The 13,959-nt window shown below is 42.0% G+C and overlaps 1 protein-coding gene across 1 annotated transcript in view; it reads right to left on the reverse strand.

Moving 5' to 3' along the window:
- Positions 1–13,959, reverse strand: part of AKAP10 (A-kinase anchoring protein 10) — an 82,182-nt gene that overhangs the window by 46,948 nt on the left and 21,275 nt on the right. The window contains exons 4-7 of the mRNA XM_073565280.1: positions 13,272–13,823; positions 4,790–4,888; positions 2,504–2,588; positions 615–738 (exon numbers count right to left, since the gene is read on the reverse strand). Coding sequence (XP_073421381.1) covers positions 615–738; positions 2,504–2,588; positions 4,790–4,888; positions 13,272–13,823 — 860 coding nt within the window. The remainder of the gene's footprint in view (positions 1–614; positions 739–2,503; positions 2,589–4,789; positions 4,889–13,271; positions 13,824–13,959) is intronic.

The following is a 13,959-nucleotide window of genomic DNA, read 5'->3' on the forward strand; positions in this document are numbered from 1 at the left end:
CCTAAATACATGTGTGGAATTCCTAACAGGCAGGCATTCCCCACATGTATTCAGAAACTTAATCTCCGAGCACTTCCAAATACTCAGAGACCACCTGAGTATGCTCGGAAAAACCAGAGAAAAAAAGTATACTCGCTCATCACTACTTAGCACCCTTAGACATCCTCCCTCTCCTCATTTTCACCCTTTCACCCAGAAAAGGGGACGGGCACACACTGCTGTCACTGGTAAGTAGATAAAGTGTGGGTGTGTGCTAAATAGCACGGTTGTACTGCACGGATCACGTCCTCTCACACTACACACCACCCACGCCCCCCACAATGCCATTTGTTTGCTAAAACTGTAGTACACGCGCCCCTTTAATGAGTGCCATAAATCACTACCATTATTGTGATGTCTTTGCAGCAATAGCTGTCTGTTATTTGCAGTAAGGAGCATTATCTCAGTTTCCTCTTTTAGACAAGCTTGTGTAATAAGAGAAAAGAGAAGAGCAGTATAATAGTAGCGAGCAGAGCATACCGGAAAGTGAGACGAGCGGCAGTGAGAGCACAAACAGTCCACATGTAATGGGTGAAAATACAGGACCTAATAAACCTCTATTGTGAAACACCCACCTCGGAGAAATAAAAGAGCGCTGACTCGCAAAACAAGATATCAGACAGGTACACTGTGCCACTCGTCAGCACCTCAATCTGGTATTTGCAGAAATGCTGACTTCGCAAAAATTCTGAAAAGTGCCTGTAAAATGAGAGAAAAAAAAATGGTGTCAATCTATATACGGTACTTCTATCATTTATAGTGCTGGGTTAGTCATCTGGCTCAGCCCATAATGCTATTAACATAGCAACATGTGTTCTACCTGCAACAACACTACCACTGGAGCCGGTCCATCAGCCACAGCCATGATCACTGGTCTTTGTGTGTGAGCCGCCTCTTACCTGATGGCATCCACGGCTCTGGAGTGATGTCACATTGGCGTCACAGTGTGACAATGACAGTGCGCCAGGTCGGCTACTCAAGAGGAGCCGGGGATGCAGTCAGGTAAGCACATTACCCATGTGCTGACAATTCTGATCAAGCTCTGCTACATGTCTTCCTGGAGTACATGGACATATCAATTCTAGACAGTACCAGGCTGGAATCACATTATATATTTACCATTACTCCAATATCCACTTTTGGCTCAAATATGATCTAAAAAACTAGAACAGAAACTGCCTTTGTGATTCCAGCCTATAAGGACTCCTATTAGACCCACCATAACGCAGGGGATCTGTTAGAATCTCTAAGAATATTGATCTGTTTAATTGGGATGATTAAAACAGAACCCATGATGGGAGAGCCAGTAACTCCCAAATATTTTACCATGAGAAAAAAAAAGACCCTGAAAATATTTTAACCTGCTAATATGGGTAATGTCGATTTCACACATCCGTGTAGCTCGGTCCAAGTATGGACTGTGATGTACAGATCACCGGTCTCCTGACACAAGCAGCCTGGACGGCATATATGAGACCACTGGGTCAGGAGATCCGAAGCTTATTTGTAAATCCTGGTCCATACTCGGGCCAAGGATACACGGATGTACGAAACCAGTCTCATTGCTAATAGTCAGGAAACACACTCACAGAACCCATGGGAATGGGCACTTCTATTAGCGCCGGCTATGCTTGTGTATGACAGAATATTAGGGAGGATTACCATAGTTAGCAATGCAGTCGCTTCCTCATGAGCAATCAATTAAAGTGATGGACCAGTCACCAAACATTGCTGACCAATCCTGAAGATAGGTCATCAATGTCAGATACTGAATAGGATCTGTTCTGCATTAGGCCACTTTCACACTTCAGGCTTTCGGTATCCGGCATGGTGCGGCGAAAAACTGGACTGCCGGATCTGGCGCCTGTTACGACCAGATCCGGCTTTTTCCCTGTGCGGTTTCATTGGTGCCGCATTGCGCCGGATGGCAATGCGGCGCGTCCATTTTTTTCCGGATCCGGAGAAAATAGCCGGTCCAGCGTCTGGAAAAAACGTTGCATGCAATGTTTTTTCCCGACACCGGACCGGTTTTTCGCACTGCGCATGCCCGGAAACCTTCTCTGCCAGGAATATATCCGGCAGAAAGAAGGATCCGGTGTCTGCGTTTGTGGCCGGATCCGGTAGTCCGGTTTTTCGCCGCACCATGCCGGATACCGAAAGACTGAAGAGTGAAAGCGGCCTTACATACAGTGCACATCTGTCCGTGTTAAATTCGGCTGATGCCAGGACTTACTGCAGCCGATCAGTGGGGTCACTCACCAATCTAATATGTATAACCCAACTCAGGGATAGGTCATCAAAAGCTGGTGACCATAAATACCATTTAAATGAATTACTGGCTTAGACTACTTGAAAAAATGTATCCTCCCGACACCAGGCATCTATGCAACAGCTGAAGATAAAATCAACCAGTGTGCGAAAATAATTATTAGACTCTTAAAAAAAAAAAATATTGATAACTTACTCTTGATCCATGGCATTAAATACTATGGACTGTGCAGTAACAAAGCAGTTGGGGTCCACTTGTCCGTCCTCGCCACAGATCTTTGCTGCAAATAATAACATAGGCAGCCATCAGACAATGCTGCCCAATGGGAGAGTGTGCTCTCAGTCTAGCTTAAAAGGAAAAAAAAAAAAAAAAAAAAACAAAGTGCCATAAACCCATAGATTTTGAGCATGGTGTATTCATAAAGAAAATGCTTGTCACCCACTGCAGTGATTACCAGGCTGATACACACGGACAGCTGTCAATCACTACCGAGAGGAGTAAGGAGAGGCAGAAGGAGAACTTTACTCAAGAACGCACCCAGCTCAAACTAAGTTTCTAGTATTTTGGGCAATAGAGCAGATCTGTACAGAAGCCATTCTGTCCACCACAGTCCAGTTTTATATCCCCTTAGATAATCCTTTGTCACTCTGCTCTAAATAAGGCCAAGTTCATGGCCCTTATACAAAAACCGCAATTGCCGGACTGACCGCAGGCATCTTGATCTACTTACAGCCTCATAGGCACATACCAGGCTGTAAGCTTGGGATGGGAAACCAATGATCAGGGCGGGCGTTGTGGTCCGTATACAGCCTGAAATAAGCCCTGCCTAATATATGGTTATTATTAAAAGAAATTCTAGATATGGGACCCTCTTCATTTTGTTAAGCCAAAAAAAATCTTGTCTGTCACTGGGAGGGTCTGAATCAAAACACAATGATGGTCGTCAACTTGTTGTCTTGTGTTTTATTGATGTGCATCATTACATCGCTTTTAGCAGCGATACAGACTACTGGAAGTTTTATGAAAAACTGTCACCTTCAAAAATAAATAAGAAACAGTGATTCTGAGCCTTCACACAGCCCTGTACGCTGTAGTGGCGACACCACTGTAGCTTATCAGATTCTTAACCAGATGAAGACCGAGCCATTTACTCTCGTTCCTGACCTCGTTTGGATATTAAAGTTATTTTATGTCTTTTTTCATGATACGTGAGGCTTTAATTTTTATGCCACTGTTATATTATTTTTTTTTATTTTTTGCTGATATCAGTCAATATCACTGGAAAAAAATGAAAGAAATAAGTATCTATTCAGCCATTTTTTAAACACACAGGAACACTAAAATAGATTTACAAATTTGCTCTATGCAGTAACAAATATTTTTATATATAGGACACATTTTGTGCTGGAAGGATGAAGCTACCAATATGGTTTGACAGTAACATTTTTATTTTTCATTTATTTTACACATTTTGTCCCCTATAAGATCTTGAAAAAAAAAATATATATATATTTTTTTTAATCTTATTTCCTCTAGTATATTATCCCCAGTTACAGGGAAAATGCAACCTACTGGCTGCAGAGCAGAACTGTTTGGGTTTCCTATGACTCAGCAGCTTTTGCTCCCTGTGTACTGATCAAATGACCATTGTGTATGGAAGAAGTGATGTCAGCGCTTCCTAGTTCTGCGTACACAGCGCTTGTTTGGCGCTGTGCATACAGTGATCAGGTAGGCACAGGCGTTAATAAACTGTTTGTGCCCTCTCTATAGGGACTCTGGCAGTCGTTAAAGGCCAGAATCCTGCTGCCGGAGATTCAAAATCGCATGTAGCTGAGCTGCTATTATAAAAAGTCACTTTAAAAGTAGAAGTGGGACCACCAGGATGATTAAAGTCTATGGGGGTCCGGAAGCAGTTAAAAGAATTTAAAAGGCTGCCGGGATAAAAAAAAAAAAAAAAAAAAAAATATAATAATAATAATAATAATAATAATAATAATAATAATAATAATAATAAAAATAATAATAATAATAATAATTAGCTAGCAGGAAGTAAAAGGTCAACACGATCCCTCCCAATTTCTCCACCAGCCTTTGCCGATTTTTCTATGGAGGTGAAGTCCATCCACATGACTGTTGCAGCCAATTATTAGTCAGATATATTCGCTAGCATGGATTCATCTTTTTGTGACAAGAAAATCTAATAGTGGATACCGCTGAGGGATTGATCAGATGAGAAATGTGGTTTTGTTTTTTATTATAGCACATCCTGCCTTTTTTTTTTTTTTTCTTTAATTACAGATAACTCCTTAAACATTAGGAAATTGCCATTTATACACTGGACAGATGGCTCCACGTTGAAAATTCACAAGATTGTAGTGCAAAACCAAAACTTTTGATCACAGCAAAAATATTTTTAGTTTCGGATTTCTGAATTTTAAAAAAAAAAACGCACAACAAAAAATAATTCCTAGGATCACTCACCTACGATGTCACTCCTGATTTCCTCATCGATGGGTATAGGTTTAGCAGCATCCGGGGAAATGTATTTGGTGAAAGTGTGAACAGCGTCGCGCTCTATACCTGTAAGAGAAGAGCGGTATTAGCGTAGATACAACTCTGTTTTGATGTTTAGTGATAGGACTCGCAAACGTGGGGACCCTTGAAGTGGGTTGCGAGCTTCCATATTTTGGCTTTAATATTAACTAATACCTCACATATTTTGATGTTTTTTGCACTTTACATTTGAGGGAGCAGTTGGGCCCAGATGGCTCTGTAAACTGTGGCCTCTGTTCACACAGGATGCATTTTGGTTAGCACTGGGCAGCCCACCTGATCTAAAAGTATGGGCGTTACTAGCAGGCTGTAAGCCAGATGCTCTGCATCACCTGTATGTGAATAACATCGCATACAGATTATCTTTTGTGCACTAATATGCCTCACAACCATCCCGTCCATGGATTGCTAGGCTGAGAGTGGCTGTTTCATCGGTATTGTTGCACCTGTGTTGCTGCCATCTTTAATCGGGTCCACTGCACCCGGATAGTGCATTTGTTTGGAGGCCTGGGCAGGTAAGCATCTCTGCCTTTTTTCTGGTGATTTTTAAAGATTTTTGGAGGATGTGTAAGTCCTCTCTGTGTCGGTGAGCACTGTCTGGGTTGTGCAGTAAGGTGTAATAAGGGGTGATATGTGCACAGACTACTGCAGGTCTCATAGGTATACATGCAGAATGAATAAGATCATGCTTAAATAATTCTGCACAATTTCTGTTTTTGAGCCGTATCACAAGACTAAGCCCCCCCCCACCCCAACAAATGTCAGGTAGATATTGTGTCTGTGCAGTCAGTAACAGACTACAGTACATCCATGCAAGGCTTCTGGCTCTCCACTGACTGATGGAGCCTTTTCATGCATCTACACTTTGAAGGCAATGATTCACCAGGAAAACTTATTTCCATATTCCTCCCTTGACTACATGGACCTCATGGGAGGACCGTGCCTTCTTGGGACCCCTACACCATGAGCAACATCATTAAGCTGCTCCCCAAAAAGGCATGCCTTGCTTCAATTAGTTCAGCTGATGTATGCATTACATGATGTGCAAGGCATTTTATGGGTGGACATATAATACAATAAGCAGGGAAAAGTAGGGAAATTGACAGTGTCTCCCAGTGATCACAAATGATCGCCGCAGGTTAGAGAGGTCACAACAGCTTCCATACATAAAAGGGTTGTCTTCAATTTACCTATTTCCTTTAAAAGGAATCTGTCAGCAGGAGGATTTTACCTCCCCAAACTGTCTTCATGCACAAGTAGCTCTTTCAAAGACAAGTCCAGCAATACCTTTACATGGCCGGACAGATCCTCTGTTACTGAGGAATCAGCACTTTAATTGATAAGCAAATGAGGCGGAAGCCTTGGTCACTGCAGCTCTATTGCTGCTGCCTCCTGCTTGACTGACTCCTTCTTTGTCAGAAGTCTCGCAGCATACAAGCTGTCACAATACACTTTTACCAATGCAGGAAGCCTCTACTAAAAACCAGGGCTGTGGAGTCGGTAAGCCACAGTTGCGACTCCAACTCAGACTCCTGGATTTTACCAGGCTCCGACTCCGGCTCCTTCATAAATGGCCAATTCATAACAACAAATTTACTGTTGTAAAATATTAAACATCGTGCTTATTCAGTTTCTCACCATCATATAAGTAATCAGACCACTTAGAGCAAAAACTACATTAGAATACAATTAGAATATAGCAAATAACTTTTATAAACTTTTCTAAACTGTAAGTAAATATGCAATAAACACTTTTATGCAGTTAATAAGAAGAAATCTATAAATTTGTCCTCAGAAAAAGTATTGCCTCTGTCAGATCCTCCTTCATGGATGCCCTCAAATCTGATCTAATTATTTTGAGAGCAGAGAACAACCTCTCTACACTAACTTGTGTTGGTGGCAAAGCAGTAACCACTCGGGCAACATCTCTGACAATGTCAGGATACAGAGGAATCGCTTGTTGCACTGTTATTTTTGATGAACGGTCAAATTTCTCAATTTCTTTTAGTGCACATGAAAAATTCTGCTGAAATGTACTGGCTGTGTTCCTTGATGGGGATGACTCTTCTATGCGGGAACGCTTTGCACGGTCCTTGTGATCCAAATATTTTTCAAAATTAAATTCTTCATCAGTTGATGATGAGGGTGAAGATGTGGCAGGACGACCAAATTCTTATTGTTCCTCCTGACTGTTCTGCAACCCTTTCATCCTTACTGCTATTTCAAACAGAGCTTCTTTTCCTTTACTTAGCTGTTGATCATCTAGAAGAATCCGATGCATTGGGTCTACATAAACAGCTGCCAAAAGAATGTTATTTTGTAATAGTAGCTCCTCTCTCCGTTTCATTGATGTAGTAATGCCACTTGCAATTAACCCTCCTCTTTGGGACAGGCGAAACATCAGGTTCTTCCACTCCTTTAAGAAAATACCTGGAGTTAAGTCCTCTGCTTGTAATTTTTTAGTCGCTGTAAATGGGTGCTCTAGCAATTTTTCCAGCTCAGTCACCTGATTCCACTGACTTTCATTTAGCGTCAGTTGAGGGTTAGCCATGTCTACAAGAAAGGTTTTCAGTTCAACCAAGCGCTGAATCATTAAGTAAGTACTGCCCCATCGTGTGGCTTGATCAATAATTGCCCCTTTTCCAGCACGTCTCTTCAAAATTGAGTCAACTTTAGGGGTTCTGGCAACAGTAGCCAATTTTCTCACCTTGCCAATCAGTGCAGCAGCATGTCCTTCTTGCAGACTGTCTCTTATAGCCAGCTGTAGCGTATGCACAACACAGCGCATGTGATGAATGAAAGAACATATTGACACAGTTTCAACAAGATCATCTAAACTATCATGTTGCTGTTCATCTGAAGCAACTTCAGTTTGCTCCTCAGTTACAATACTGTGTTCCTCTATTTCAAACATTTCTGTGTCTGTGGACCCAGAATGTTCTTCTAGCTGCTGGTCACCATCATTACTCTCATTCATTAGCTTAATAGTACTTATCATATTTGAAGCATTGTCAGTTACGACAGAAAGAACTTGCTCTTTTTTAAGTTCATAGTCTTGCAGAACCTTTTCCACCAAGACCTGGAGAAACTCACTGGTGTGATGAGCTTTGGTGTCTTTTACTGCCAATGTCTTGGTAACTATTTCATTTTTGTCACAAACAAATCGGACATTGATGGCAAAATAGTACACTCTGTGACGTGTGCAGGCATCCATTTTAAGAAACAGAAAGCGTCCCTTGAGAGTTTTTTTAAGTTCTTCCTTTTGTCTAAAAGCTTCTTCGATTACTAATTTTCTAATACTCTCTCTCTCCAGAGAAACACCAAGCTTGCGGGTCATTTCCCCATTCAGACACATAAAAGCTGGTCGTGAAAATAAAGAAATAGGCACACTATCCTTTACAACAAGCTCTATGATCTGTTTTTTAAATGTATCTACTGTCATTGTCACAGTAACTTTGTCACTGACAAAATATCTTGCAACTGATGGCTGCAAAGTTCTCTGCTCCTTTGTTTGGCTGGAAGAGCTGGGCACTGGTTCATTGGTTTGGATGCAGTCTCTCTCATCCACTGCTTTCAGTACTTCTGGATGAAAGCGCTGTAAATGTCTCTTTAGATTAGAAGCTCTGGTAGGAGCATTTTTATCTTTGCCTGAATATGCACTCATCTTGGCTTCACAGCATTTGTTTTCGTATGGATCATTTGTCATACACTGACAGACATAATGTTTTCTATCTTGAGTGATGGTGAAATGTTCAAATACAGCTGATTTAATGTGATGCTTCTTTGACATTCTCAGGTTTTTAATTCTGCATTTACAATCCAAATGACAATTGTTTTTCCTAAAAACAATTGTACAAAATTATTGCCAGGTCGTACAACTGATATAGTGGTCATACTGTTATTATTCCTCATGTACTCACAGTTAACTGATGCAAAGTTTGTTGAAAGGATAATACTTCTTACAGTCTTCCTCTTCTGAGTAGCAGGCAGCTGTGAGATGCTTGGAAGACGCACACCTAGTATGATCTAGTCTAGAGGAGGAGCTTTACTACTAAGAATTTGCAACACATTTTCACTTTCAGTTTCATACATTGTAAGTAGGGGGGTTGGGGCAGCATGAGGTTAACCAAGTATAAGATTAGATAAGGGCAGTGGAGAACAGTGACACACAAGAAGTAAGAAATGTCTATCTCCAGCAGAACTGCTTATCACTGTTGTTCATAGTTTGATAGAACATATATATTTGAGTAACATTTATAAAATTCATATGAAAGTTCAATTATGAAATATTAATACATTTTTTTTTAAAGCTGGAGTCGGAGTCGGTACATTTCTACCGACTCCAACCAAAACTAACTCCGACTCCGACTCCACAGCCCTGTATACATGTTTTATGTTATATAACCAACTGTCCTTTGCGTATGCTGGGAAGATTATGTACAATGCTACCTTATTCCTTTAAGATAATAATGTGCAATTTCTTGGCTTTCTATTTTCAACAATGGATGGAAACATGTATGCTCTGTAGAAAATGTTTATTAACATGGGCCAATGTATGTTATGCATTCTTCTTTTTTGTGCCCTGAAGTTCAATAAACGAATTTAAAAAAAATATTATGGAATTAGTTATTTTTATTTCAGGGACATTAAGCGGCTTCTCAGCCTAAAGGGCTGGATGACTGACCTCCAATCTTCTGACCACTATCCAATTCGGGAGGTCGTCATACATATTACAAGTTTGAAAATGGCTGCTTTGGCCGACTCATCTAAATGTGCACGATCGGCAGTGTGTCATCTGTAAATTATCTATTTTTAATCAGGTTTATATATTGAATGCAAGTTATTTTAATGCACATTTTATTTATTTTTATATCACTATCTAATATATAAAGCTCAAAGTGTTTGTTTGTGTATGTATGTATGTATGTGTGTATGTCCGGGATAGGCATCCGCACCGTCACAGCTACAGCCACAAAATTTGGCACAGTCACACGTCTGGACCCCGAGAGTGTCCTAAGCTATGTTGTGAGGCGAAATTTTAACCCCACGCATTCCAATTCACCAAACAATTTTGCCCCTATCTACATACTGGGGAAAAAGTGTGTGCGCGTCAAGCCCCGCCCCTCATTATGATGTCATAATGCCCCTATCTACATACTGGGGAAAAAGTGTGTGTGTATCAAGCCCCGCCCCTCATTATGATGCCATAATGGTTGCCATGGCGACGCTGATGTCATCATAGGTTGCAAGCCCCGCCGCTCATTATGATGTCATAATGGTTGACTATGGGATGGAGGATGTGTGATGGGTATATGGGCACTGGACTATGGGATGGAGGATTTGTATGACGGGTATATGGGCACGGGACTATGGGATGGAGGATATGTATGACGGGTATATGGGCACTCGACTATGGGATGGAGGATGTGTATGATGGGTATATGGGCACGGGACTATGGGATGGATGATATGTATGACCGGTATATGGGCACGGGACTATGGGATGGAGGATGTGTGATGGGTATATGGGCACTGGACTATGGGATGGAGGATATGTATGACGAGTATATGGACACTCGACTATGGGATGGAGGATGTGTATGATGGGTATATGGGCACGGGACTATGGGATGGATGATATGTATGACCGGTATATGGGCACGGGACTATGGGATGGAGGATGTGTGATGGGTATATGGGCACTCGACTATGGGATGGCGAATATGTATGATGGGTATATGGGCATGGGACTATGGGATGGAGGATGTGTGATGGGTATATGGGCATGGGACTATGGGATGGAGGATGTGTGATGGGTATATGGGCATGGGACGGAGGATGTGTGATGGGTATATGGGCACTCGACTATGGGATGGAGGATATCTATGATGGGTATATGGGCACGGGCCTATGGGATGGAGGATGTGTGTTGGGTATATGGGCACGGGACTATGGGATGGAGGATAATTATAATTTGTTATAACTAACCACAGTTAGTTACTATGCCCAGGCAGCGCCGGGCTCTTCAGCTAGTATTAAATAAATACAAAATTCTGAAGTTTTCAGTCTAACCATCAGGCCCATTTTATAGGGAACCTGGCACTAGAAAAAAAAAAAAAAAAAAAAAACACATTTCAGTTGTGGGGTTAATCTGGAAGTGAAAGGGGTTGTCTGGGCTTTTCACACAATCTCAGTAAATATCTGGGCAGCAGAATGGTGACAAGTAATTTACCTTCTGTGGCCAGCTTGCAGGGTTTTCTAGATATCACTCTCTTCTGATCAGAACGTCCAAGGGGGGGGGGGGGGTGTTCTGGTATTGAAATGAGAACTGTTCGTTTCCTCCTACTCTACTCCAAACATGCCCTCTATAGCAACAACCCCACCCTCCATAGCTACAGGCCCTCCCCGTTCACATGAAGAAGCCCTCATCACACAGTAACAAATCCTCCCCCTCTAGCAGCCTCAGTGCAGAGAGCAGACCACCCAGCTGCTCCTCCCCCAGACACACGCTGAACAGTGATCTATGGAAAGTGAAACTCTAGTGAGGAGGGAAAAGCGTCCTGTATTCTGGGCCACTCCATGATTACAATACATAACTCATTATCAGTAATTCCTTCCCTCACTGTCCCAGGCTACTGGCAGCAGTGAGAACAGACTGTGTGATGGCCAGTGATGGGGGTCTGCAGCTTCTAATCTGCACAGGGGATGGCAGTCACTGATGTAATCTGTTGTGTGACAAAGCCTCTGCTGTGAGAATGAGACAGCTCTGTGTCACTGATGTCTTCACACAGCAGCAGATTTGGTGCAGTGTATGTGTGAAGCTCCACCAAGCTCCAGTGACCAGCACCACCCACTGCCCACTCATTGGCTGTCAGTAGACCCAGCCACCTCTTCAATTATTGAATAAAGAGACACATTTTGAGTGAGTGGGAATGTGGTTTATTTTTGTTTGCTTCTTGGGTTAAATGTACTCACCAATTGAACTAGGCAGGCTAGAATATTTTCTATTTTTTGATCGTAGATATATTTATATTGTCGTCTGCCACTGCAATTATAGTATTTTTAGCGCTAGGATCTTAACATGTATTTTTTGTATTATCTATATTAAGATTTATTCATTCTTCATATGTTACTACTATGATGGGTATATGTTATTGTATGTCCTGATGACTTGAATCTTTATTCCTTATATAGTGGGTATTTCAATATAACCTAGTATGGTACTGTGAGCTGATTGACACCACTAATATGGTTGCCTGCAGCAGGTCTTTAAAATAGCGCTGATTTTGTGCGCGTGCGCAGTATGTCTGGCTTTGATATGCGATACCCTGGTTTTCATATTTCGGGTTGTACGCATCTATGATGGGATTATACATCTATTTTTTGATGACCTGAGCCTTTCTTATAACGCACACTTTAATACGATCTATTGCGGCACTGCGATTTGATAGACATCAGTATTATGGCTGCCCACAGCGGGTCCTCTTTAAAATGGCGCTGATCTTGTGCGCATGCGCAGTGTGTCCGGTTTTGGTGCGCGATGCTCCGGCCATCACAGAATGGGTCACGCGCATTTTGATGACGTCTGATTGATGATTTCACCGCACATGCGTGTGACTCAGTGATGGTGGCGGGTCATCGCGTGATTACCGTTCAGCCGCACTGGGCATGCACCGCCTCGATTACCGGCACCGGGGACGCCGTATTTATATATGGGCAGGTGATGCCAGACAGACACTTCCCCTTGAGAAAGCTGTGGCGAAACGCGCGTCGGGGTTGAGTGAGGCATCTCCCCTTTTCTGTACTTCCACCATGGGTGAGTGACAATGGCATTTAGGATTCTGGGTATTATCCCGGTATGATTTGGAGTATTTTTGGAGCCGCACATTGTTGTTGATACTGGTATTGTCTGCATGCAGCACCCTTGTGTGTCACAGGGATATAGTTCTGGTATTTTAATACAATACATTTGGGGGGTTGCGTTGCAGCGACATTATTTATGGATGCGGTGATCTTCAGCTTTTTGTGTTACCTACTATTTATAGGGCTGACCTCTTGCTCTGTATTTGGAATGCTTTTCCTATTCACCTCAAATATATATATATATTTATAAATGTTTATTATCTCATATTAAAACAAGTATCAAAGACTTGCTTTTATCTACTCTATATTTCTGCCTTGTGGTTTATGACTACTCCAATTTTTTCTCTATTTTTGCATGTTGTTGGGAGTACTCCACCATTACCGATTAGTCCTTACTGCGGGTGGGGGAGCTATTATTTTGGTTAAACTGGTTCCTGGCCACTTATGACGATTATGTTCGTTTTGAGAATTCTTTTAACATTGCCACTTACTGTGTAGAGAACATAAAAAAAAACCAAATTCGTATGTCTGGAAATAATTGACTTACTTTTCATTAATTTCTGGGACATGTCACCTAGTCCCTCATGTATCGGGCTGTCCCTGTTCGATGCATTAAGCTTGGAAGACTGCTCATAGGGGAGTAAGGTCTCATCCTTCGACAGTTCTAGCTGTATCGCCGGTGTGCTTCCCATCTGCTGCTTAGTCTGTGATGGATGTGAAGCACTGTGTGGATAGGCCTCAGAACGTAGCACTTTCAACCTGGACGTATGATGTGGAACTTTAGAGCAATCCTGGGCCTGCTGGCAAGCAGAAGCCGGAGGAGATGTTGCTGACTGATCTGGCCGCTTTGGAGATGGGGACACGGGTTCTGCCAAAGTGCTATGCTTGACTGTATTTAGACTGAACGCTCTAATTCGGGACCAGGTTGTGGAGTTAAAACTTTTGGCCTCCAGCCAGAACTTGACTAAATGTTCCATCCTGCGGAGCTCCATAAACTGAATAAAATAAGGGAGAGCCACATTGTCTTGTAGAACTTGTTCGAGAGTTTTTGAAAGACTTGACTTTGCATCTTGGAACTCATAGTTTAGACACGATCGGCCTGGAGGAGAATACAGAGGAAAAGGAAATAAAACTACCGTATTTTTTGGACTATAAGACACAACTTACCATAAGACGCACCCCAAGTTTATACAACAGAAAACAGGAAAAATATTTTCCCTTTTAATTAAAACGTC

The sequence above is a fragment of the Dendrobates tinctorius genome, unplaced genomic scaffold (genome assembly GCF_039654945.1).
Source record: "Dendrobates tinctorius isolate UK_male_01 unplaced genomic scaffold, ASM3965494v1 ptg000016l, whole genome shotgun sequence".
Taxonomy (NCBI): domain Eukaryota; kingdom Metazoa; phylum Chordata; class Amphibia; order Anura; family Dendrobatidae; genus Dendrobates; species Dendrobates tinctorius.